Source organism: Mobula birostris, chromosome 1, assembly GCF_030028105.1.
Source record: "Mobula birostris isolate sMobBir1 chromosome 1, sMobBir1.hap1, whole genome shotgun sequence".
Taxonomy (NCBI): domain Eukaryota; kingdom Metazoa; phylum Chordata; class Chondrichthyes; order Myliobatiformes; family Myliobatidae; genus Mobula; species Mobula birostris.
In genome coordinates, this window is record NC_092370.1 from 35,465,717 (window position 1) to 35,493,230 (window position 27,514).

Consider the following 27,514-nt stretch of genomic DNA (forward strand, 5'->3'; position numbering starts at 1 on the left):
GCTGCGGTACCGTTTCCCGGATGGTCGCAGCTGGAACACTTTGTGGTTGGGGTGACTCGGGTTCCCAATGATCCTTCGGGCCCTATTTACACACCTGTCTTTGTAAATGCCCTGAATAGTGGGAGGTTCACATTTACAGATGCGCTGTGCTGTCCACACCACTCTCTGCAGAGTCCTGCAATTGAGGGAAATACAGTTCCCATACCAAGCAGTGATACAGCCAGTCAGGATGCCCTCAATTATGCTTCTATAGAAAGTTCTTAGGATTTGGGGGCCCATACCAAACTTCTTCAACGGTCTGAGGTGAAAAAGGCGCCGTTGTGCCTTTTATACCACACAGTCAGTATGTACAGACCACATGAGACGTTTATGCCAAGGACCTTAAAACTGTTCACCCTTTCAACCCCAGATCCATTGATGTCAATAGGGGCTAGCCTGTCTCCATTCCTCCTGTAGTCCACAATCAGCTCCTTTGTTTATGCGACATTGAGGGAGAGGTTGTTTTCTTGACATCACTGTGTCAGGGTGGTGACTTCTTCCCTGTAGGCTGCCTCATTATACTTTATAGTCGCCAAACAATTGATACTAGGACGTACAATCATCACAGCGATATTTGATCCTGCGCTTCACGCTCCCTGGATTACAAATATTAAATATTAAAAATAGTTAAATTAGTAAATATTAAAAATTTAAATTATTAATCATAAATAGAAAATAGAAAAATGGGAAGTAAGGTAGTGCAAAAAAACAAGAGGCAGGTCCGGATATTTGAAGGGTACGGCCCAGATCCGGGTCAGGGTCCATTCAGCAGTCTTATCACAGTTGGAAAGAAGCTGTTCCCAAATCTGGCCGTGTGAGTCTTCAAGCTCCTGAACCTTCTCCCGGAGGGAAGAGGGACGAAAAGTGTGTTGGCTGGGTGGGTCGTGTCCTTGATTATCCTGGCACCACTGCTCTGACAGCGTGTGGTGTAAAGTGAGTCCATGGACGGAAGATTGGTTTGTGTGATGTGCTGCGCCATGTTCACGATCTTCTGCAGCTTCTTTCGGTCTTGGACAGGACAACATCCATACCAGATTGTGATGCACCCTAGAAGAATGCTTTCTATGGTGCATCTATAAAAACTAGTGAGGGTTTTTAGGGGACAGGCCAAATTTCTTCAGTTTTCTCAGGAAGTAAATATGCTGTTGGGCCTTCTTGGCAGTGAACTCTGCTTGGTTAGACCAAGTCAGGTCATTTGTGATATTGACCCCAAGGAACTTAAAGCTTTTGACCTGTTCCAGTTGCGCACCACCGATGTAAATTGGGTCGTGTGGTCCGCTACTCCTTCTGAAGTCAACAACCAATTCCTTCGTCTTGCTGACGTTGAGGGATAGGTTATTGTCTTATTATTAGAGATCAAGCCAATCAGTGCAGTGTCGTCAGCAAATTTAATTAGCAGATTGGAGCTGTGGGTAGCGAGACAGTCATGGGTATACAGAGAGTAAATGAGGGGGCTTATAGCACAGTCCTGAGGGGCAACTGTGTTGAGGGTCAGAGGGGCAGAGGTGAGAGAGCCCACTTGCCAGCAATCTGAGAGAAAGTCCAGGATCCAGCTACACAAGGCAGGGTAAAGGCCAAGGTCTCTGAGCTTCTTGTAGAGCCTGGAGGGAATTATGGTGTTGATGCTGAACTGTGGTCCAAGAACAGCATTTTCCCATAAGCATCCTTCTCTTCCAGATGTGTAAGGATGGTATGTAGAGCAGTGGCTATTGCATCATCTGTCGATCGGTTGTGTTGGTAGGCGAATTGTAGGGGGTCCGGTGTGGGTGGTAGCAAGCTGCAGATGTAGCCCTTGAGCAGCCTCTCAAAGTGTTTGCTTATTATTGAAGTGAGTACGACAGGACACCAGTCATGTTCCACAGGGGTCTCTGTTGGGACCACTTATTTTTACATTATATGTCAATGATTTGGATAATAGAATTTGATGGCTTTTTGGCCAAGTTTGCAGATGATACAAAGATAAGTGGAGGGCCAGGTAGTGCTGAGGAAGCAGGGAAGCTGCAGAACTTGGACAGATTAGAAGAATAGGCAAAGAAGTAGCAAATGGAGTACAGTATCGGGAAGTGTATGATCATGCATTCGATAAGAGGAATAAAAGCATAGAGTATTTTCTAAATCCTCGTGTAGGATTCCCTAAAGATTTTCTTGCAGGTTGAGTCAGTGGTGAGGAAGGCAAGTGTGATGTTAGCATTCACTTTGAGAGGATTAGAATATGTGGCAGGTTGGAGATATGTCTGTAACAAAGGAGATGTAAGGCACACCTACCCTCCATTAGCCTGCAGGTCACCCTCAGGAAAGGTGTAGCACCTGCTTAGCACCCACCTTCCCGAATCAGGGTACGTGAACCAAGAGGACAATTGGGCAATTGTTGAATAGCCGTATGAGCAGCTGGTACATATCACAAATCCTGGTTATGTAAACACTGATGCCAGGCAGACAATCTCTAAAGAGTATTGATAATGGTTGAGGTCACCCATCTTGTAAAGACACTGCCCAGAAGAAGGCAATGGTAAACCAGTTATGCAGAAAAATTTGCCAAGAACTATCATGGTCATGGACAGATGGAAGAGAATGATTGCCCACATCGTATGACATGGCACATGATGATGATGATAATATAAAAACATTGATTTAATGATGAAACTTTATAAAGCTCTGGTGAAGCTTCATTTGGAGTATTGTGAGCAGTGTTGGGCCCCTTATTTAAGAAAAGATATGCTGATTTTGGAAAAGGTTCAGAGGAGGTTCACAAGGGTGATTCCAGGAATGAAAGGCTAATCATTTTAGGAGCGATTGATGGCTCCGGGCCTGTACTTGCTGGAATTTAGAAGAATGAGAGTAATGTCATTCAAACCAGTCAAATGTTGAAAGACCCAGATTGGGTGGATGTGGAGAGGATGTTTCCTATGTTGGAGGAGTCTAGGACCAGGGGGCAGTGTCTCAATAGAGTGATGTCGATTTAGAATGGAGATGAAGAGGAATTTCTTTAGCCAGAGGGTGTTGAATCTGTGGAATTCATTGCCACAGGCAGCTGTGGGGGCCAAGTCGTTGTGTGTATGTAAGGCAGAAGCTGATAGGTTCTTGATTAGTCAGGGCAGGAAAATGAAGTTGAGAAAGAAATGGATCAGCCATGATGAAAAGGTGGAGCAGACTCAACAGACTAAATGACCAAATTCTGCTTCTATGTCTTATGTAACACTGAAAAGAAGGCAGGATGCATCTAGTGGTGAAATCGTATTAAAGGTGTTGGAAATTGTGAAGTGTCCATCTAGTCTCAAAGTTCAAAGTATACTTATTATTTAAGTATGTATACTGTACACAACATACAGGTAGCTACAAAATAAAGAAACCCAATAGAACCCCATTTTATAGAAAGACTGTCAAACCCCCAATGTGTGGAAAATAAAAAGAACAAATCATGCAACCAATAAAAAGTAATCAAATTGCACTCAGAGCTAAAGTTCACAAAAGTGATTCCACCCCATGAAGCCAGATCATTGCTGCAGTCAGTCCAGGAGTCTGTTAGTTGCAGGCCACAGCCTCAGAGACAAGTAAACCTCGTGGAGCAGTGAGATGAACACCGGCCCGTCCATGGCTTCCAGCCCAACACCCCAACCTTTTCAATCTGGCCTGGTACTTAAATCGGCCAAACAGTGGCTCATTCCTCGTTCTTGGACCTGGGTGCTGCCACTTCAACTCAGCCCCAAGTCCATTCCAGCAATGACCAAATGTCGGCTCGTTCCTTGCTCTTAGATCTATTCTCAGCATGTCTGCTGTCATCACCAATCTTTGTGTACAGAAAGGATAAGAGTTCCCCAGTCCTCACATTTCATACCACCAACCGTCATTGTCAACAGATCCTCCTCCTCCTATTTTTATGCTTGCCTGAGCTTCATTGTGTCAGAATATAACCCTTGCCCTACCAATCGTTCACCCATCCTTTCTGCAATTTAAAGTAGCTTATTTTCTCTCTTTCTGATGAAGGGTCTTCAACCTAAAGTACTAACAGTGTTTTTCTGTTCATAGTTGCTTCCTGATAATATTGAGTATTTCCAGCATTTTCTGTAAATGAGATTTCTATAGTAAGGATTAACATGATGTAATTTAAAAAGAAATTTCTCACCCATATGGTGATTATCATCTTCCTTCAGAGGTTACTCATAGCAACTAGAGACACAGAACTCTGAATAAAATGTTGAAGCACTTTAAGGATCAGGAATAACTCAGATACTCAGTAGCTTGTAGTGGTTTACAAAAAACAGCACGGAGCAGTTTGAATGAAGACTGTGGTAGTTTTGTAATGCATTTCCCTTAAAAAATACAAAATACCTTATCAATAGGAATTTGTGTAATTTCTGTGTCACTTTGAAATTCAAATTCCAGTTATATTTTAATGGATTGGGTGTAGCTGCATAAATAGGATACTTGGGATCCCAAGATAGAATAATTGCATTGATGCTAGATAGCATTAATTTTCACTGTACACTAAAATACCTATTGAGGTTTTTAAAGTACAAAGTACATTTACTATCAAAGTATGTATACATTATACAACCTTAAGATTCATCTCCTAACAGGCAGCCATGAAAAAAAGAAACCCTAAAGAACCCATAAAAAAAAGTCGAACACCCAGAGTGCAGAAAAAAAACAAATCATGCAAATAATAAATACACGCAAATAGCGTTCTGAACTGAAGTCCACCGAAAGTCTGTCTCCAGACCCTTAGTTCAGCGCAGAGCCGAGTTAAACGTCGCAGAGCAACGAATTGAACCGGCCTGACCCTCACCTTGGGCCCCAACACCCTGACGTTCTCAATCTACCCCAGCACCTAAATCATCTTCCAAATGTTGGGTTCAGTCACTTCGATATGCTCTAGGACCTGGACCCTACGCCTCGATTTAGCGTGTACTCGACCTTTCCAAATCAGCCCAGCACTTAAATTGTCATTCAAATATCACATTCAGTTGCTTTGATACCCTCTGGGGCCTGGACCCCACCACTTCAATTTGGCCTGTACCCAATCTTTCCAATTCGGCCTGGCACTTCAAAAATCGTCCAAACATCGGGTTCAGTTGCTTTGATACACTCTGGGGACTGGACTCCGCTGCCTCAATTCGGCCTGTACCCAGTCCTTCCGATTCAGCCTGGCACTTGATTCGAGCAAACCCTGTCTTCCTCACTCTCGGCAACGGGCCTGCTGCCTCACCTCGCCTCAGTTCTGCCACATCGAATTGCCTCCAAGTTCAAAGGGAAGTTACAGACTATCACTTGCAATGATCACTTACCAGAAAAAGGGTGATTAACAAGGTATTTTCCTCTGCCATCCACTTTTTAAATGGGCATTGAACCCATGAACACTACCTCACAGCTTTTTTATTTCTGTTTTTTTTGCACTACTTATTTTAACTATTTAATAGACATATATAATAGACTTAATGTAATTCAGTTTTTTACATAAACATATTATGTATTTCATTGTACTGCTGCCATAAAGTTAACAAATTTCACAACATGTGTGGTGATATTAAATCTGATTCTGATTTAGTTGTTTTCCTTGTTTCATTAGCCACCAGCCAGAAGTCACCAAATTAAACAGGAAGTTTGTTTGTATAATATGAAAAAGAAACAGAAGGAAATCACATGCACAGTGTTTCTCTACATTAATTTTCCAAGATGTTGTATTCCTTCAGATTCTCTGAAGTGTAATATTCAATAAGGAAATTCCAGAATTTATGGCATGCAATGGCAGTGGTCAGTAGAATCTTAAAATAAATGAAATATGTTTCTATTTCACTATTCAACATTATTTGTATAATTATGGAATATTATACATGAATTAAAAATGGTACTTTAATTTGAAAAGGCTGACATTCATTTGTCTATATTGTCTGAAAACATTGAATATAGACCATTACAGTGCTTCGCCCCACAGTGTGGGCCCACGAAAACATGCATCTTGTGCAGATTTATTTTTGAAATGTATTTTGAGTTTGTATTATCAACCAGTTCTGCAATATCATTTTAGATTGTAAATTAATTATATATATTTTTTGTCAATATTTGATTATATGTTATAAGGTGGCAATGTTCAGATTAGCAAACTTCCACGCAAACCACCTGAGAAAGAAATGGTTGGAAACGGTGAAGCCCAATATACCTATCTAAAGGATGGAAATGTGTTGGAGACTGAGGGAGCCACACTAAGGTATTCACAATTTTAATGAGGACATTGTAATTGCTTTTAACATTTGTAAACATTTTCATTTGACATTAGAGGTTCTGATTCAGTTATTTACCATTAAATAGCAAAATGCTGATTTTTATAAAATGAAGAAATTGAAATAGTACAAGTAATCAGTCACAGTGTGTTATTTGTTTACTTTTTTATTGTTTACACAATTCCTTCTTTTATTCGCATTTGGGTGTTTGACAGTCTTTGTTGTGTGGGATTTTCTGTGCATTCTATTGAGTTTCTTTGTTCTGTGGCTGCCTGCAAGAAGACACATCTCAAGGTTGTATGTAGTCTTCATATTTTGATAATAAATACATTTTGAACTTTGAACCTTAGTACAGTACTGGGGCTAGGAGAAACAGCTTAGTCTGAAGATGAATGTAGGGGGTGAATAGAAATGTACAAGTGTTTATTGTTTACTTCTCCTCAAAAAAACTTTCATCCTAAATTCTCTCATCCATGTTCTTAGCCATACCCTAAAAGTTGTCATTTCATTTGGCTTTTATGGTCCCACTGTGCCTATAATGGAAAAGGAATCTCTGTTTTACTCATATTCCCTTCCTGCTCCAAGCTCCACTATGTGTCCATTCCTGGACTAAATGCTCCTCAGTTCTTTGGCAATTTTTGTCCAGGTTCTCAGTTATATATTCTCTTTCCCCTCATCGTTTACTGGCAAAACATACATTCTGCTACTGTTAATTTGCCTATCTCCATTTAAACAGTTATGCTCTGTCATTAGTCATGCTGCTCCATCAAAACCTCTTTAACCATGCACATCTTGATTTGTTGAACCATATTATTGGGTTGACCGAAACTTCTATTTTCCAAACTTTATTCAGGAATATGAAAATATCTTCATTTTTTAAAATAAAGATTGAGATTCAACCACACCCCTTTTGTCCATCAGCCAAACCTCTCCAAATACTTCTGCTGCCCTGGTCCTGAGAGCAGTACTAGCTTTAGGTTCTATCGTACATTGTTTTTAGCTGTTTCTCTGTTTTTGGTTGTTGCTCTTTCCATATAGAGTTGTGCTTGAGAATAAAACTAAGTCTGAGCTTGTTTATTATATATTTTATTTTTGATACCCAACCTAATCTAAACCAAATGCTAAGCGTTTGATTAGGTCAGTCTTGGGTCAAGCAACTGGCTTTTAGCAAGCATATGAGAGGTTTTGTGGTGATGAACGGTTGTTGGGGGGGCGGGGTTAGCTGTAATCAAATCTATTCAGTCCAAGAGCTTTCAAAGTGTTATCTATGGAGGGTTTACTAATATGCCTTTTCCTAAATCCCTCTTTATTACCATAAAGCAAGCTGTTTTGATCTGCCTCTTTGTGATCAGCCTGTTACCTATGCATTTGCTCTGGATCCAGGTGTTCAGTATATCTCGACCTGGATTGGCAGCTGAGCCATAGCAATTATTTCTGAATCTCCTGTCCCACCAACTGTTCAAAACAACTCTTACTAATGTTAGGTAACTCACTAAAGTTAAATAACATCCATTAATGGATAGTGTGCAGTTTGGGTGGAGTGACAAGAAAGCTATTAGCAACTTAATGACAGAAATCTGCACAAACAAAAGGTGACTCAGGTTCGTCATGATTGATCCTACCTGAAGGACAGTTTAGAAAAAGCATTATTTTTTGCTATGGGTTATTTTTGCTTTGGTAAAGAGATTAGAATATTATACTTGAGAGACTGGGAGAATTCAGCTTTTCATGAATCAGGTTTTCTGTAACCCAGAAGACTGAAGATTATGCATTATATCTGTGACACACTAGTGTTCTCTAAAATATTGTTTATGAAATTCACATATCTATAAAAAAGTAGTTTGAAATGATATTTTTGCTGCCAGGGCTATTTACACACCTGGGCATGCAAGTGATCATATGGCATTGTTACTTGAAGAGGAAAATGCTATATTTTCTGGAGACTGTATTCTGGGAGAAGGTACAGCTGTGTTTGAGGACTTGTATGATTATATGACTTCACTGGAAAAATTACTAGAAATTAAAGCTGATTTAATATATCCAGGTAAGTGGATTTCCCCTATTGCTTTGCATTATAAATTATTGAATTTTAATGTCAATAACATAAACAGATGAGTCATTGGAGATAAGGTTATCACTACAAAAGTTTGAACTAAAAAGTACCAATGAACTATTCTAGTTCATCATTGAAAATTCATATTTACCTGAAACAATTTATCTGATCCGCTCCAGAGCACCATTCAAGTCATCAAAGTAGACTTGGGTGATGATGGAGGGAAAATTCTTGGTTTGTATTTTATAAGATCCACTGGATAAGGAGTTTGTGTCCATTTAGCATGATCAGGACTATTTGTGTAATGTTTTCATGTTTGAATTGCCTACAGAACTTTGTGTTCTTGTCACTTGGGTCTAAATACCAGTGGACTATAGAATCAAATCCCAGTAGCTGAGATCTTGAGAGGAGTGAGAAAACTGAACAAAGAATGGGACTAATTAATGAAATAATCATTTGCATGAAGCATTAATAGCTTCCATTTAAGTGAATATTGTTTAATTCCCCTCATGACTTTGTGAAATAGAGTTCAATAACATTTTACTTGAGAAATGAGGAAAACCATCAAAGCCAATAGATTCATGTTCATTCGTTCATTCATTCATTCAAGATTAGCTTGTTTGGTAATGAATGTTGCATCATAAGACCATAAAGACATAGGAGCAGAATTAGGCCATTCAGCCCAATGAGTCTGCTCTGCCATTCCATCATGGCTGATCCCAGATCCCACTCAACCCCATACACCTGCCTTCTCGCTATATCCTTTGATGCCCTGACTGATCAGGAAATGATCAACTTCGGCCTTAAATATACCCACAGACTCAGCCTCCACCACAGTCTGTGGCAGAGCATAATCGTTAACTATTCCATAGGTGTTCCTTCAACACACATCAAAGTTGCTGGTGAACGCAGCAGGCCAGGCAGCATCTCTAGGAAGAGGTACAGTCGACGTTTCGGGCCGAGACCCTTCGTCAGGACTAACTGAAGGAAGAGCTAGTAAGAGATTTGAAAGTGGGAGGGGGAGCGGGAGATCCAAAATGATAGAAGACAGGAGAGGGAGGGATGGAGCCAAGAGCTAGACAGGTGACTGGCAAGAGTTTTTGCCAATCACCTGTCCAGCTCTTGGCTCCATCCCTCCCCCTCCTATCTTCTTCTATCATTTTGGATTCTCCCTCTCCCCCTCCCACTTTCAAATCTCTTACTAGCTCTTCCTTCAGTTAGTCCTGACGAAGGGTCTCGGCCCGAAACGTCGACTGTACCTCTTCCTAGGGATGCTGCCTGGCCTGATGTGTTCACCAGCAACCTTGATGTGTGTTGCTTGAATTTCCATCATCTGCAGAATTCCTCATGTTTGCATAGATGTTCCTTGCCTGCATTCTGCCGTTGACTTAATGTTCTTTGGAGTAACCTAGCAAATAAATAAATTCAGCAATGGCTGGAAGGCCCAACATCACATTCACACGTCACCGAGCAAGGTGCCTTTTTGAGGAGCTTTTACAGCTTTTCACAGCTTGAGCTTTCTGATGTGAAAACTAACATAGTGCAATAAAAACTGATTCCTGTGTTTATTCCAGGGCATTTTTGTTTAAACCAGCTTAGATGCATGTAATACAGGATCTTCCATTATGTGTGCTGAGAGTAATAGTAATGATCAATAACTTAACCTATTGTTGGTCCATTTCTATCCAATTTTCTGTGATTACCCTTCACATCTTGGATATTAGAAAGTCGGAACTTTCATGCACTGGGATGTGGATGATTGAGAAGCGCCCTACAATCCATACATTGTTGACAGGGATGAGGTCTCTGAATCATATCTTACTAAGGCTAAGGAGAAGACCAGTTTGTCAACTCCCTAATATCCATGTTAAACATTTCTGGAAAGAACTAGTGAGGAAAGCAAGGGCACAAAATATACTCTTGGAGAGAGCAAACGAAATGGGAGGAGGAACTGAGAAAAGGGACAAGAAGGAGCAGGTGGGGAGAAAAATGTAAGGGGCCAGTGGGAACAGAGGAGTGAACTGGGGCATTTCCTTGGAAAGAGGGAGATTGCTTGTAAAATGCACTTCATTGGTCTGAATTGGTTCCAACAGCTTCTATATTCAAATACTTCAGAAAAAATGTGGTAATTCAGGTAGTAGAGACAGCTTCCTATATGTGGCATTGCTTGTTTCATGGTATATTCTATATATTCTACCCATGTTTACTTGTAATTTCAGGGAGTCTCTATTTAATATTGGCAAAAATTCCAAGAATCCACAATGGGAAAATATTCTATACATTGGGTCAGAAAAGTCACCACAGGTTACTGTACTTGTCACGTATATTTTAAACGAGAAAATATGCAGAGCTGGATATCAAAGCAATACACACAAATTGCTAGAGGAACTCAGCAGGCCAGGCAGCGTCCATTGAAAAGAGTAAACTGTCGACGTTTTGGGCGAAGACATCTCGACTGTTTACTCCTTTCCATTGATGCAGCCTGGCTTGCTGAGTTTCTCCAGTAGTTTGTACGTACGATATATATATCATAATAGGTTTACAATCTATTTATTCAGAAGAGCGCAAATGCAAAATAGGCATCTTGGCAAACTCTGTTCATAAAACTGGTGGAAAATATATTGATAGTCCTTAACATATCCTACCCACTGGCATTCAAAAAGATAGAAAACATTAAATAACAAGCAATTAAAATTCTAAACACACAAAAATGTTCTTGCTTGTTACAGTGGCAAACTCTAACAAGCCAATGCTGGTAAACCCCTTGGATTCTTATCCTTGTATGACACACCCTCTGATCAATCCAATAATCATGTTCCACAAAGTTGAAGAAATGTATTCAATCCTTTATTGGCAATTAGCAAAACAAATAATCTTGAAGCAATGCAATTTCTGAAACTAAGACAAATGATATTACACATAATTAAAGTTAATCGAAGTTAAGTAGAGTTAAATGATTTCAAATGTAATTAAATGAAGTTAAGCATAACAAAAGATATGACATCCATCTGTCCTAGTACTAAAGTGCCAAGAAGAAAGCACAAATACGGAACTAAACCCTACACTTTTACCACACCCCCATGTGACTATCTACCATAATAAATATAATAAATGTGCAACACAGAATACCACTGCAGATAGAAAACAGATACATGGCTCCTACACTTGTTTCCTCGTCGGTCTTTTGATGGAGATGGTACTCTTGTTGCAGGTCTAACCTTCACAGGTCTTTCTAGCAGATTTCCCAGAATTTATGCCGTCACAGCATGTTTGGAAAAGGGTGCCAGTATTGGAAAAAATAAACGCATACATTGTATTTTCTATGTATTACAGTATTTATTCAACAGTATTTCAGTATTCACTTAAATGCACACATTATATTTTCTATATTTACTATGTAACCACTGCTAGCTGAATAGAGGGTATTCACTATGTAGCCATGACTTTTGACCTAATCACTATTAATTCATGAAGAGAACTAGAATGAAACCAAGTAGGAAGATAACGGTGGCGAGTAAGGTAATGAAATATGTGGCAGTATGTCAAAACAAGACCAATTAAGAAATAACTGTGGTTAGGGATGAGGGGACACCTGGTCTAAAAAGTAAACTAGGACATAATTAAATTGGGGAGTAAAACAATAGTGGAAGGTCGAGAGCGGATGTATTGATGATATGTGATCACAGGCCGTCTGGATATGATAATGTAGCTAAGATAGGAGATTGCTATAAAGAATGCTGTGTACAAGCCTCGATGGGCAGTCAGCTACTAGCTTTCTGATTGTCTCAGCTTTGTTTTGCAAATTAAAGTTTAAAACTTCTTGAAGGATTTTCTGCGTCTCCTTGTTGTTTGTAAGAAACGAGAAACCACGACACCAGCAGTTCAGTTTGCATTCTTGTGTTATTGTGCAGTACGCGTGTCATGAACTTGGCACTTGAGCTTGGATCCAGCACAGAACTGTTGGATCCAGGCTTGTTATGTGAAAAGAGCTAAGAACAAAGGTATATTTGCATTCCAATTTAACCAGACTGTATGTAGTAAGGAGATGTGGTTCCTCGTAATCATTAATATAGTGATCTATTCTGATGCCAGATAGTTACTTTGTAAAGACTGAGTCACAAATCATTGTCAGGATTGGAAAAAACATGAGTTTTGAGCAAATTAGAAACCTTTATTTGCTCTATATTTGTGATCTGCAGAGGGGGGCGACTTTTTCTTTACATTGAACTCATCTGTGATGTCTTCTGTAATGCCAAAAATGTATTTGAACTCCGAAAACAAACCTTTAATATAATTTTTTTTCAACTAATTATTCTTCTCAGATTTTATATATTCAAATTATATACAAAACAGAAATTCCATAATTTAGCTAGCTGGTTGAGATAATAAATAGCATTCAGTATATAGCCATGTGTTATCTGAATGAACAATTGAAATAATTGCTTTTTTGATTTTTCATGCCCTATTTTGCATTCCAGGTCATGGTCCAGTTGTGCAAAATGCTTCTGATAAAATCAGAGAATATATATTTCACAGAAACTTGAGGGAAGAGCAAATTTTAAAAGTTTTTCAGGAGCATCCTGGGAAGTGTTTCACCCCAGTGGAACTTGTTAAAATTGTGTATAAGGTAACCTTTATTTTTACATGCATGCTTAATATTGGGTTTGTGTCCTTGATAGTTACACAAGAAAAGGTTTTAAATTGTGTGATTTAAAAACTTACATATGAAGTCACTATCCTTCTGATTGAGAACCATACAAGATATTATAGCACAAGCCAGAGCAGTGGGAATGGAGAGCAGGGCAGTGGTGTGCTCCTTTTGCATGATGTGGGCGGTCCAGGAGACCTGCAGTGTCCCTGATGACTACCCCTGCGAGAAGTGCATCTGGCTGCACCCCCTAACAGACCACATTATGGAACTGGAGCTGGAATTGGATGATCTACAGATTATTCAGGAGATAGAGGGGTTGATTGACAAGAGTTACAGGGAGACAGTTATTCCTAAATTGCAGGACACGGTAACTGTCAGGAGTGTGAAAGGGAATAAGCAGTCAGAGCAGAGTACCCGTATGGCTTTTCCCCTCAATAACAAGTATATCATTTTGGATACAGTTGTGGGGGGACAACCTTGCAGAGGAAAACCACAGCAGTTAGGTCTCTGGCACTGAGTCTGGCTCTGTGGATCAGTAGCAAAAGAGAAAAAATAGGCAAACAGTAGATAAGGGACTCGCTGGTTAGAGTGACCGATAGGAGAGTCTGTGGATAAGGACAAGATTCCCAGATGGTATGTTGCCTCTCAAGTACCAAGGTCAGAGTCAGCTTCGATCAAATCTATTCTTAAGGGAGAAGGTGAGCAGCCCAAAGTCCTGGTCCACATTGGTACCAATGACATAGGCAGAAAGGGTGATGAGGTCCTGCAAAGTGATTTCAGGGAGTTAGTTAAAGGACAGGACTTCTAAGAAAATGATCTCAAGGTTGATACCTTTGCCACATGCTAGCGTGTCCTGAAAAAGGAAGATAATGCCTTTTAACATGTGGCTAAGGAGATGGTACAGGAGTGAGAACTTCAGATTTTTGGATCATTGGGCTCTCATTCAGAAAAAAAAATAGGACCTGTACAAATGGGACATTTTCCACCCGAACTGAAGGGGGACCAATATCTTTGCACGAAGGTTTTCTAGTTCTGCACCAGGGGTTTAAACTGGAGTTGGAGGGAGATGGGAACCAGAGTGGAAGGTCAGCAGGTGGAGTGGTTGTGGGGAAAGTAGATGTTAAGCCTAAACAAAACTGAAAGGGAGGGACTAATGACCTCAGATGAATATCATATGTGAGGACCATGTTTTTTGATTTCTCGAGTGCCTTCAATACCATACAGCCCTCATTGCTGGGGGAAAAGCTCCATTCAATGCAGCTTGCCACTTCTATTGTATCCTGGATAATGGATTACCTTACTGCCAGACCATAGCTTGTGCAGCTTCAGAGCTGTATGTCAAACGTGGCTGTAAGCAGCACTAGGGCCCCACAGGATACTGTATTTGCTCCCTTCCTGTTTACACTGTATACCTTGGACTTTAGATACAACACTGAGTCACGTCATCTACGGGAATTCTCTGATGACTCAGCAATGGTTGGATATATAATGGGAGGATGAATACAGGGCCCTGGTGGAGGACTTTGTCAAATGGTGCTATCTGTATCATCTGCAGCTTAATATCAGTAAGACAATTGTGCTGCTCCAAAGAGCATTATATGAGGTCACTCTTACTCTTGGCCATTAGGCTCTATAATGAGTCAACCAAAAGCTCCTGTTAAACTGAGGTAACTTATTGTTTTATTCTTTCTTACTACTCAAAGGTTCAAAGGTGCAATTTAATGTCAGAGAAATGTATACAATATACGTCCTGAAATGTTTTTTCTTCGCAACCATCCACGAAAACAGAGGAGTGCCCAAAGAATGAACGACAGTTAAATGTTAGAACCCCAAAGTCACCCCCAGCTCCCCCTCCCATGTGCAAGTGGCAATGAGCAACAATTCCCCCTCCCCCCACCGGCAAAAAAAAAGCATCAGCACCGCCACCGAGCACTCAAGCGTGAGCAAAGCAACAGCAAAGACACAGACTGGCAGTTACCCCAAAGACTTCGCGTTTCAACATCCCACAGGTTCTCTCTCTCCCTAATAAGGGAGGAAGAGGTGTCTCCATTTTCCCAGCAAGTGGGGAGACATAACAACCAACTCACTGTTTACAATGTTCAAAGTCAGCCAGGTTGCTTTTTTCAAGCCCTGTACACAAAAAACTGGGCACACAACTGCAGATATTCCGAGTCCCCCGATGACACACAGGTCTCCTGTCGTGACACCGACCCTCAATCCGCCCATCTCCAGAGTCCCGAGATCCCAGGCTTCCGAATCCAAGCTGGACTCTTAGGCCAAACAACAACGGTTGGTTGTGAAACCCCGAGAGCGGATCCCATTCCTGCAAAGAACAGTAGTCAGCATGTAACTCCAATTCAAGGTCTTCAAAAGAACCCTGAAAGGGTAAAATAGAGATATTAAAGATGGAAATAGAGCTGTTTCCGAAGGTGCAAGCGAAGGAGTTGCCGTTAGGTGCCATTAACCCTCCTAAGCTCTGCTTTCAATACCCTTCTAATATTTGTATATTTGTGCACTTATAATGCTACTGTGACACTGTAATTTCCTTTGAATTCAAGAAAGTATCTGTCTATATAATTCAATGCAAAAAGTGTTGTAGATAAGGCAGATTAACAGTACATGAATAAATTTATGGAATTACGGCATTGTCGCCTTTTGTGAGCCTTGGTTGTGAGAAGAACAGCACTGGCAGCTCAGTGTTCCATGATTCCGTTGCTTTAAACATGATAGAGGAAGAGGTTTTAAATGGGGAGAGGGGCATTATTCATCAGAGAAAATATTGCAGTGCTCAGAGAAAGCATACTGGAGGGCTCATCTACCGAGGCAAAATAGATGTAACTGAGAAATAAGAGAAGATGACCACGTTAACGGAGTTTATATTATATACCTCCAAATGGTCAGTGGGACTTAGAGGAGCAATTTGGCAGAGGGATAGCAAGCAGTTACAAGAAATACTCGTACAGTATAAGGTTATGACATACTGTAGGTGATGTTAACTTTACATATATTGACCGGGACTCCCGTACTGTAAAAGGACTGGATGTGATACTTCATCAAATGTGTTCAGGAAAGTTTCCTTAATAATGTAGAGGTCCTAGTGCGAGAGTATGATACTGGATCTTCTATTAGGGAACAAGACAGGGCAGGTGACTGAAGTGTGTGTAGCAAAACACTTTGGATCTACTGATCATTGCTCCATTAGTTTCAAGATAGTTATGGAAAAGATGGGATTGGTCCTTGGGTTGAGACTCTAAATTGGAGAAAGGCCCATTTGGATGCCATTGGAAGGGATCTGACAGGTGTGGATTGGGATAGGTAATTTTCTGTCAAAGGGATGCCTCATTAGTGGGAAGCCTTCAAACTTGAGTTCAACTTGGAATTTGATAAGGAGAAAGTAAAATCTGATGTAGCAGTTTTTCAGTGGAGTAAAGGAAATTGCAGTGGTATGAGAGAGGAGCTGGCCAAAGTAAATTGGAAGGAGCTGCTGGCAGGGATGACAGCAGAGCAGCAATGTTGTGAGGTTCTGGGAAAAAATGAGGAAGGTGCAGAATAGATGTATTCCAAAAACAAAGAAATACTCAAATAGCAAAATAATACAACCATGGCTGACAAGGTATGTCAAAGCTAATGTAAAAGCAAAAGCAGGCTTACAACAAAGCAACATTTAATGGGAAGGCAGAGGATTGGGAAGCTTTTTAAAAACCTACAGAGAGCAACTAGAAGTATCATTAGCAGGGGAAAAATGAAATATGAAAGCAAGCTAGCAAACAATAGCAAAGTGGATAGTAAAAGCTTTTTCAAGTATGTAAAAAATTAAAGAGATATAAGAGTGGATATAGGACCACTAGAAAAAGAGGCCAGAGAAATAATAACAGGGGTCAAGGAGATGGCAGATTAACTAAATGAGTATTTTGCATCAGTCTTCACTGTAGAAGACACTTGTAGTGTGCCAGATATTGAAGGGTGTGAGGGAAGAGAAGTGAGTGCAGTTACTATTACAAGGGAGAAGGTGCTCAAAAAGCTGAAAGACCTAACGGTACGTTAGTCACCCAGACCAGATGAACTACACCCTAAGGTTCTAAAAGAAGTAGTGGTAGAGATTGTGGAGGCATTAATAATGATCTCTCAAAAATCATTGGACTCTGGTATGGTGCCAGAGGACTGGAAAATTGCAAATGTCACTCCACTTTTTAAGAAAGGAGGAAGGCAGCAGAAGGAGAATTATAGACCAGAGCCTGACCTCAGTGGTTGGGAAGATGTTGGAGTCAGTTGTTAAGGATAAGGTTATCAAGTGTTTGGTGATACAGGATAAGATAGGACAAAGTCAGCATGGTTTAAATCCGTGTGTACAAAGGAGATGCACTGGATGTTGTATGTTTGGACTTTCAGAAGGCCTTTGACAAGGTGTCGCACGTAAGGCTGCTTACCATGTTAAGAGCCCATGGTATTACAGGAAAGTTACTGGCATAGTTAGAGCATTGTCTGATTTGTCGGAGTCAGCGAGTGGAAATAAAATTTTCTGGTTGCCTGCCAGTGACTAGTTGTGTTTCGCAAGGGTCGGTGTTGGGACTGCTGCTTTTTGTGCTGTATATATCAATGATGGAGATGATGGAATAGGTTACTTTGTTGCCAAATTTGCAGATGATACAAAGTTTGGTGTGAGGTGCAGATATTTTGAGGAACCAAGTAGGTTGCAGCAGGACTTGGGCAGATTAGGAGGATGGGCAAGAAAGTGGCAAAAGAAATACAATGTTGGAAAATGCATGGTCATGCACTTTGGTAGTAGAAATAAATGTGCAGACCATTTTCTAAATGGGGAGAAAATCCAAAACTCTGAGCTGCAGAGTGACTTCGAAGTTTTCGTGCAGAACACCCTAAAGGTTAACTTGCAGACTGAGTTGGTGGTGAGGTAGGCAAGTTCAATGTTAGTATTTATTTCAAGAGCCTAGAGTACCAGAGCAGGAATGTGATGCTGAGGCTTTATAAGGCAATGGTGAGGCCTCACCTTGAGTATTGTGAACAGTTCTGGGCTCCTCATCTAAGAAAAGATGTGCTGGCATTGGAGAGGGTCCAGGGGATGTTCACAAGGATGATTCTGGGAGTGAAAGGGTTACCATACCAGGAACATTTGAAAGCTCTGGGTCTGTACCCACTGGAATTTAGAAGGATGAAAGGGGATCCCATTGAAACCTTTTGAATGTTAAAAAGCCTAAACAGAGTAGATGTAGAAAGGATGTTTCCCATGGTGGGGGAGTCCAGGATAAGAGGGCGCAGCCATTTAAGTTGGGCATCCATTTAAAATGAAAATTCAGAGAAATTTCTTTAACCAGAGGGTGGTGAATTTGTGGAATTTGTTACCACAGGCCGCGGTGGAGGCCAGGTTGTTGTGTGTATTTAGGGCAGAGATTGATAGGTTCTTGATTGGACAAAGCATCACAGGAAGAAGGCCGGGGAGTGGGGCTGAGGATGAGAAAAAAAGATCAGCCGTGATTGAATGGTGGAGCGGACTTAATGGGCCAAATGGTCTCATTCTGATCCTATGTCTTATGGTCTAAATTTATTATCAAATTCCATATTCAGTTGAAGTCAGAAGTTTACGTACACCTTAGCCAAATACATTTAAACTCAGTTTTTCACAATTCCTGACATTTAATCCTAGAAAACATTCCCTGTCTTAGGTCAGTTAGGATCACTACTTTATTTCAAGAATGTGAAATGTCAGGATAATAGTAGAGAGAATGATTTATTTCAGCTTTTATTTCTTTCATCACTTTCCCAGTGGGTCAGAAGTTCACACACACTTCGTTAGTATTTGGCAGCATTGCTTTTAAATTGTTTAACTTGGGTCAAACATTTTGGGTTTGTAAGCCTCCTTGCTCACACATGCTTTTTCAGTTCTGCCCACAAATTTTCTATCAGATTGAGGTCAAAAAATGATGTCAAGTCTGGTTCATCCTTGGGAGCAATTTCCAAACTCCTGAAGGTACCTCGTTCATCTGTACAAACAATAGTATGCAAGTATAAACACCATGGGACCATGCAGCCGTCATACTGCTCAGGAAGGAGACACATTTTGTCTCCTAGAGATGAATGTACTTTGGTGCGAAAAGTGCAAATCATTCCCAGAACAACAGCAAAGGACCTTGTGAAGATGCTGGAGGAAACAGGTAGACAAGTATCTATGTCCACAGTAAAACGGATCCTATATCAACATAACCTGAAAGGCTGCTCAGCAAGGAAGAAGCCACTGCTCCAAAACCGCCAGAAAAAAGCCAGACTACAGTTTGCAAGTGCACATGGGCACAAAGATCTTACTTTTTGGAGAAATGTCCTCTGGTCTGATGAAACAAAAATTGAACTGTTTGGCCAAAATGACCATCGTTATGTTTGGAGGAAAAAGGGTGAGGCTTGCAAGCCAAAGAACACCATCCCAACCATGAAGCAAGGGGGTAGCAACTTTGCTGCAGAAGGGACTGGTGCACTTCACAAAATGGATGGCATCATGAGGAAGGAATATTATGTGGATATATTGAAGCAACATCTCAAGACATCAGCCAGGAAGTTAAAGCTCTGTCGCAAATGGGTCTTCCAAATGGTCAATGACCCCAAGCACACCTCCAAAATTGTGGCAAAATTGCTTAAGGACAGCAAAGTCAAGGTATTGGAGTGGCCATTACAATGCCCTGACCTCAATCCAATAAAAAAATTTGTGGGCAGAACTGAAAAAGCGTGTGTGAGCAGGAAGGCCTACAAACCTGACGCAGTTACACCAGTTCTGTCTGGAGGAATGGAACAAAATTCTAGCAACTTACTGTGAGAAGCTTGTGGAAGGCTACCCAAAACATTTGACCCAAGTTAAACAATTTAAAGGTAATGCTACCAAATACTAACAAAGTGTGTGTAAACTTCTGACCCACTGGGAAAGTGATGAAAGAAATAAAAACTGAAATAAATCATTCTCTCTACTATTATTCTGACATTTCACATTCTTAAAATAAAGCAGTGATCCTAACTGACAGGGAATGTTTTCTAAGATTAAATGTCAGGAATTGTGAAAAACTGAGTTTAAATGTATTTGGCTAAGGTGTATGTAAACTTCTGACTTCAACTGTATATCACCATATTCTACCATGAGATTCATTTTGACTGTTGGAATTCTTGATGATAGCGTAATAGGCCCATTGTCTTCAACTGTATTGTCACTGACCTCCTGCCACCATGTCGGAGTTGGTCCATTTGCTAATGATCACAAATTGTTCAGATAATTTCTGTATAATTAACTAGTCCATATGCAGCAAGTCCTGGACAACATCCAGACAGGGACTGAAAAATGCAAAAAGAGACCTAATCGCCTTTCCATCATGTTAAACCTTAATATTTTTGTGTCTTCTATCACCTGTCTCCTGATTAAATGGAAGGTTATGAGGATAAGTGATTTAAATGTTGTGGTTACTGGAACGTACCAGGACCCACCTATTCTAATGTCTGCAACACACATCAAAGTTGCTGGTGAACGCAGCAGGCCAGGCAGCGTCTCTACGAACAGATACAGTCGACTTGGGTCTCGGCCTGAAACGTCAACTGTACCTCTTCCTAGAGATGCTGCCTGGCCTGCTGCGTTCACCAGCAACTTTGATGTGTGTTGCTTGAATTCCCAGCATCTGCAGAATTCCTGTTGTTTGCGTATTCTAATGTCTGTTGGGTCACATCCTGTGTTTTTAAAACCTGACCATCAGCTTCAGTGTATATCAGGAGTGTTATATAATAAACTACTCTTAGATGTTTGAGTACAGGTGGAGAAATTCTAGGGGGGAATAAACAGACTCCTTGCTTTATTAAACTTACGTTACCATGTGTTACTTGGAGAAAGCACTGAAGCAACACATCAGACCATCTGTAGCTGCATTTCCAAAGTTTGTACCTTCCACTGCAGCAAGCACCAAGAACCCCATATCACCCTGTCATGAGCACATATTAGTGTTCCTTCATCAGTCTTGGATCAATAAAAAAACTGCATTATGAAATGCTAACAAAGTTGTTGGGGCATCTTTCTCTCACGAAATAGCTTAGCAGAGAAAGTGACCTGTAATTACCCTTGCAACTCAAATAGGGCGGTAAATGTTGAATTTACCACTAACACATACTCTCTAGAATATTTTATTCAAAAGATGGAAAATGAATGCAGCCTTGCTAGATATTGTAGGGAATATGTGGCATATAAAAAATCTTTTCAATTACTCTTAACAATGTACAGTATAATGATTAAAAACTATCTGTAGTTTGTGTAAGATGGTTCTTAACCATAGCCTGGTTGTTAATTCTCAACAGTTCTCAATCAATATATCAATCATATTGTTATGCTAATATTAAGTGCAGGGATTCCAACATTGTGGTATTGATCGTGTCAAAAGTATTTAATTAACTATAAAGTATTTTGGTTGTAAAAGGCACATGTAAGCATTTATTTATCAGGTTAAGGGTTTCAAATAAGAATATATTAATCTGTTTATCAAAATAAAGTCATTTGATATGTTCTCCATTAGATTAAAAGAATATATATTTGGTGTTTATCTTTACTTTAGAAAATATCTAAGAACAATGAATAACCTGTGGCTTGCTTTGCCAATAGGATACCCCTCCTCATCTGCATCATGCAGCTGAAGTTAATCTTACACACCACCTGAAAAAGTTGGGAAAGGAAGGAAAACTGAGTGAGTGTTCTCAACAGTGAAGATTAAAAATGTTCAAAGTATCAATACTTTTTTGTTCCCAATGGGCATTTGAGTGCACTTATCATACAGCCTCTGAGCAGAGTCTGCCAAATGATAGCCTAGTTATGCCTTTCACAGGAAAAAGATTGCTGACTGCTAAGCCTGGGACCAAATCTATGAAAATACTGACAGCTTCCACAAGATGATACATCATGAGATCTTGTTAGCTGGAGTCAGTTCCGTATTGGAACTGCAGTCCATCAGCAGCACGTTATCTAGAACGAAACAATTGTGGTTTGGTAAGGTCAAAATGTTTTAGAAGAAGTATTTTGATTCATGTTTGGAGAAAGAGGCTTTTGAAAAAGACGGATTCTGATATTTCAGTGAGACTTTAAATAGCCTAAGCTTGTTGCCAGTTTCCTCTTTTACAGGAGCTGCAAGCCTTTGCATCGGAGTCTGGTCGAGAAGGTTAAGTTGCTTGGTATTCAGGATGAAGTAACCGACTGGATCAACATTGGCTTAGGAGAAGCCAGAGAGTGATGGTAGATGGCTGTCTCTGATAAAGGCTGGTTAAGAGGGAGTTAGATGTGGCCCTTGTGGCTAAAGGGATCAGAGGGTATGGAGGGAAGGCTGGTACAGGGTTCTGAGTTGGATGATCAGCCATGATCATACTGAATGGCGGTGCAGGCTCGAAGGGCCAAATGGCCTACTCCTGCACCTATTTTCTATGTTTCTATGTTTAACAAGTGATGTGCCGCAGGGATTGGTGCTATGTCCATTGTTGTTTATCATCTATATTAATAATTTAGTTGATATTGTGCTAAACTGGATCAGCAAATTTGTGGATCGCACCAAGAGAGGTGAGAGTGGATATTGGACCACTGGTAAACGATGCTGGAGAGGTAGTAATCAGGAGAATGAAATGGCGGACGAGCTGAATAAGTAGTTTGCATCAGTCTTCTCTGTGGAAGACACCAGAAGTATTGTGGAAGTTCCAGGTGTCAGGGGTTATGAAGTGTGTGGTTACCATAACTAGAGAGAAGGTTAGGAAACTGAAAGGTATGAAGGTAGATAAGTCACCAGGACCAGATGGTGACCACCCAGAGTTCTGAAAGAGGAGGCTGAAGAGATTGTACAGGCATTAGTAGTGATCTTTCAAGAATCACTAGATCCTGGAATGGTTCCAGAAAGCTGGAATATTGCAAATGTCACTCTACTCTTAACAAGGGAGAGAGGAAGATGAAAGGAAACTATAGGCCAACACGAGGAATTCTGCAGATGCTGAAAATTCAAGCAACACACATCAAAGTTGCTGGTGAATGCAGCAGGCCAGGCAACATCTCTAGGAAGAGGTACAGTCGACGTTTTGGGCCGAGACCCTTCGTCAGGATTACCTTCATTTACTTTGGACATTATCCTGCTTAATTTGAGGACTAGAATATAAAAGCAAGGATGTAATGTTGAGACTTTATAAAGCACTGGTGAGGCCTCACTTGGAGTATTGTGAGCAATTTTGAGCCCCTTATCTTAGAAAGGACATCCCGGAAAGGAACTCAATTCACAAAAATGATTCCAGGATCGAACGGCTTGTCATATGAAGAATGAAGAGTTGAATGGTGAAGGGCCTTGATAGAGTGGATGTGGAGTCCACATTTCCTATGTGGATGTGAAGAGGACACAGCCTCGGTACAGAGGGGCATCCAGTTAGAATGGAGATGAAGAATTTCTTCAGCCAGAGGATGTTGAATCTGTGGAATTTGTTGCCACTGGCAGCTGTGGAGGCCAAGTCTTTATGTATATTTAAGGCAGAGATTGATAGATTCTTGATTGGTCAAGGCTTGAACGGATACAGTGGGAAGGCAGGAGATTGGGGCTGCGAGGGAAAAATAGATCAGCCATGATGAAATGCAGAGCAGACTCGATGGACCTAAAGGCATAATTCTGCTCCTGTATTTTATGGTCTTGTGGTCTTAATTGGGGCAGGAGGCTTTCCAAACTGTTCCTAATTAGATTCAGTTGCGTTCACTTGAATGGTCATTAGGCACTACATCATGCTTGCAGCGATCAGTTTTCAAATAGCATTAGTTGCTTATATTTGTGTTCAAAAAGCAGTGATTTTAGTTACTGATAGATGATGAGAAATAAAGACCATTCAAACCACATATTTAAGGATTCAGGCTCGGAGATGCCAAAAAAAAAGCGGTCAGGAGTGAAAATGAAATTATTTTACTACTTCATCGAGTTAGGAATTGCGAAGAATTTGGAAGTATTGACAATTATCTTGTTACAATCAAAATGAAGATTTGAAGGATGCAGTTCTCTATAAAATAGTATGAAGGCAGTCCATTGTAAAGTCGTAGAAAACTACAGCACTGAAAAATGCCCTTCAGCCAGTCTAGTTCATGCTGAACCATTTAAACTGCCTAGTCCCATCATCCTGCATCTGGACCATAGCCATTTGTACCCCTCCTATCCATGTAGCTATTCAAACTTCTCTTAAACATTGAAATTACCATTACATCCACCACTTCTGCTGGCAGCTTGTTCCACACTCTCACCACCCTCTGAGTGAAGAAGTTTCCCCTCATGTTACCTTTAAACATTTCACCTTTCAACTGTACTGACTTCGTTCATTTACAGTCAAATAAAAGAACATGGCAGATTAATTCCTCCATCAATAATGATTAGGAACTAATATACGTACAGTTTTATCGCATTGTAGTAGTTTTCATAGTATTCTAATTTATTCTGTTATTTCATTTAAATACATTAGTTGTTACTCAGTTAAATACTAGCTTGCCTTTTTTATACCTTTCAACTATTTCCATGGAACTTCGGCTAATTGGGGCAACTATTTAATTGGGCCCAAATGTACTGGTCCTGATGTGTCCCAATTAACGCGAGTCCACTGTATTTCAATTTTATTGACTACAACTTTGTTATGTTAGCACCAAGAACTCACTTCGTTTTTGCAATTGAGACATTCACCATCATCATTATGTGACATGTCATATAACGTAGGTGATCATGGTGACCATGATTGTTCTTGGCAGATTTTTCTACAGAAGTGGTTTGCCATTGCCATCTTCCAGTCAGTGTCTTTACATGACGGGTGACCCCAACCATTATCAATACTCTTCAGAGATTACCTGGCGTCAGTCGTTGATAACCAGGAGCTATGATATACACCAGCTGCTCATATGACCATCCACCACCTGCTCCCACGACTTCTCATGACCATGATTGGGGGGCTAAGCAGGTGCTACATCTTGCTCAAGGGTGACCTGCAAAGGAATGCCTTCCTTTGGTAGAGATGTATCTCCACTTCGCCACCCAAATTGAGACATCAACAGAATTTTATGGGCTAAGATTGCATATTTATTCACTGCTAGGTGCTGAATTGAATGATCTGTGCAGGAATGATAGTGCTACCCCACAATTTAACTTTATGACATAAGAACAGAGGAAAAGAATTGTGTGTGTCTACTTCCGACCTGCTTGAAGTGTGAGGCAATAGATGTCATGTGAAAACTCAAATTACCAACACAATTGAATAGACCTGTTACTTAAAATCATTCATGAAAAATAGTAATCTAGACAATGGAAAGTGACTGCACCTGCGATACTTAATCGCAAGAACTGGTGATTTATCAAAGGAAATAGGAAAAACTGGTAAATACTATTTCCATTTGCTAATTTAGAAATGTTTAGTGTGGTAGCCTGAATACTAACCCTCAGAATATTATTGAGTTAGTGACTGTAGTTTTGCAGTTTTAATGTCAGAATCTACTGTTTTTTGATCAAAATTCCTATAATGTCTTGCAGGCCACGATAATGAAATCCAGAAGTGGAAAAATAACTTGTAATGGAAAAGTCTTTTTTAAATGGACAAAAAGGAAGCCTCTTCTTCAGATATATTTGCTATTTTTTTTAAGATTTGGTTTCTGAAGTACTGGTTTGCTGGGTTTGTTACCTAAAATGTGAAAATAAATATACAGGAGTGGAATATCCACAGGGATTCCTCTGACAATCTGTTGGAACAATGGAGAAATTATGAGCATTATTCTGATAGTATATATCAAAATTTCAGTAAAATTTTATCAAGAAAGCACCCCAGGAAATTGTACCCTCATGATTTTATAATGAATCAAAATGATAATTCGCGTAATAGTTTGCATGTATTTTTTCTAGATCACTGATCTCTGTTGATTTACAAGAGAATATTCATTGAGCAGTGGCATACAATAAACATGTATAATGTATTAAACGTTCTATCTGTTGCCATGATAAGTCTATATGTAACATAAAATCTGGGATTATATTTCTTTTAAGGAATCAGGATGTTTTTGCTATTTGTTGAAAGGTCAAGAACCATTGGGCAAAAACATCTTTTCTCTTCTGTTGTGCCCTGGTTTGGTGCACATATCTTTAAAAGATAACCTGGTTGCTTTGCAGAAAAAAAAACTATCTCTTTATGAGCAGTGTACGACGAATACATATGCAGGGACAAGATCAGACCAGAAGTATGACTGTGGACTGGCATAGCCCTACATAGCCCTGCTCAGTGTTCAGTACCATCATCTTTTCAGTACTAATCAACAAGCTTTAAAACCTAAGTCACTGTACCTTTCTCTGCAACATAATCCTTAATTTCCTCGTTTGGAGAGCACAGTCAGTGCAGATCGGAAATAACATCTCCTCCTTACTGAGAGTCAACACAGATGCACCTAAAGGATGCGTGCTCAGCCCATTACTCTACTCTCTCTACAGTCTTGACTATATGGCTAGACACAACTCAAACGCCACCACTTACTATTGAATCTATAATTATACATCTACAAACACAGCAGATCTGCAGGATTTAATCATTGTTTACAATTGGTAATTGATTTATTATGATCACATGTACAGTGTCACAAGGTTTATTATTGTCACATGTATGGTGATACGACGTGTACGAACGTGATTGGAGAGAGTTCTGAGCATGCGCAGGGATGATAGAAAGATCGAGAAACATGGTATTGTAAAAACATTGTGGTTGTTGTTAAATAAAACTTCTATTTCTTCCGGAAGATGGTTCTTTATTAGTAACCCAAGGTACATATGAATATAAAGAACACAACAACAAGGTACAGTGAAAAGCTTTGATTTGAATAGCATCCAAGCAGAGTAGGTACTAAGTACAATCCAAACAAATTTTTTTTATTTCCTACTTTAAAAAATTCAATAATTCAAAACTTACCAGGGAATGTTTTACCTTCTGTACATAATAAAGTGGCCATTTAGTGTATATTCATAATCTTCTGCTGCTGTAGCCCATTCACTTCAAGGTTAAATGTGTTATGTGTTCAGAGATGCTCTTCTGCACACCACTGTTGTAACACATGGTTATTTGAGTTACTGTCACCTTCCTGTCAGCTTGAGTCAGTCTGGTCATTCTCCTCTGACTTTTCTCATTAACAAGGTGTTTTAACTACAGAACTGCTGTTCACTGGATGTTTTTTTTTGTTTTTCACGCCATTCCCTGTGAGCTGGAAAGACTTGTGCGTGAAAATCCCAGGACAGCAGCAGTTTCTGAGGTACTCAAACCACCCCGTCTGGCACCAACAATCATTCCACAGTCAAATTCACTTAGATCGCATTTCTATCATATTCTGATGTTCTGTCTGAACAACAATTGAACATCTTGACCATCTCTGCATGCTGTTATGCATTGAGTTGCTGCCACATGTTAGGCTGATTAGATATTTAAATTAATGAGCAATGTACCTAATAAAGTGGCACTGAGTGTATATGAAAGATACGTGGAAGAAAGGAAGTGATGATGTTTCTGGTTGTGATT

At 40.1% G+C, this 27,514-nt stretch overlaps 1 protein-coding gene across 1 annotated transcript in view; it reads left to right on the forward strand.

Moving 5' to 3' along the window:
• lactb2 (lactamase, beta 2) overlaps positions 1-26,761 on the forward strand; it is a 36,183-nt gene extending 9,422 nt beyond the window's left edge. The window contains exons 3-7 of the mRNA XM_072253855.1: positions 6,118-6,244; positions 8,123-8,301; positions 12,789-12,937; positions 21,591-21,672; positions 25,498-26,761. Coding sequence (XP_072109956.1) covers positions 6,118-6,244; positions 8,123-8,301; positions 12,789-12,937; positions 21,591-21,672; positions 25,498-25,538 — 578 coding nt within the window. The 3' untranslated portion in view covers positions 25,539-26,761. The remainder of the gene's footprint in view (positions 1-6,117; positions 6,245-8,122; positions 8,302-12,788; positions 12,938-21,590; positions 21,673-25,497) is intronic.
• Positions 26,762-27,514: the final 753 nt, after the last annotated feature.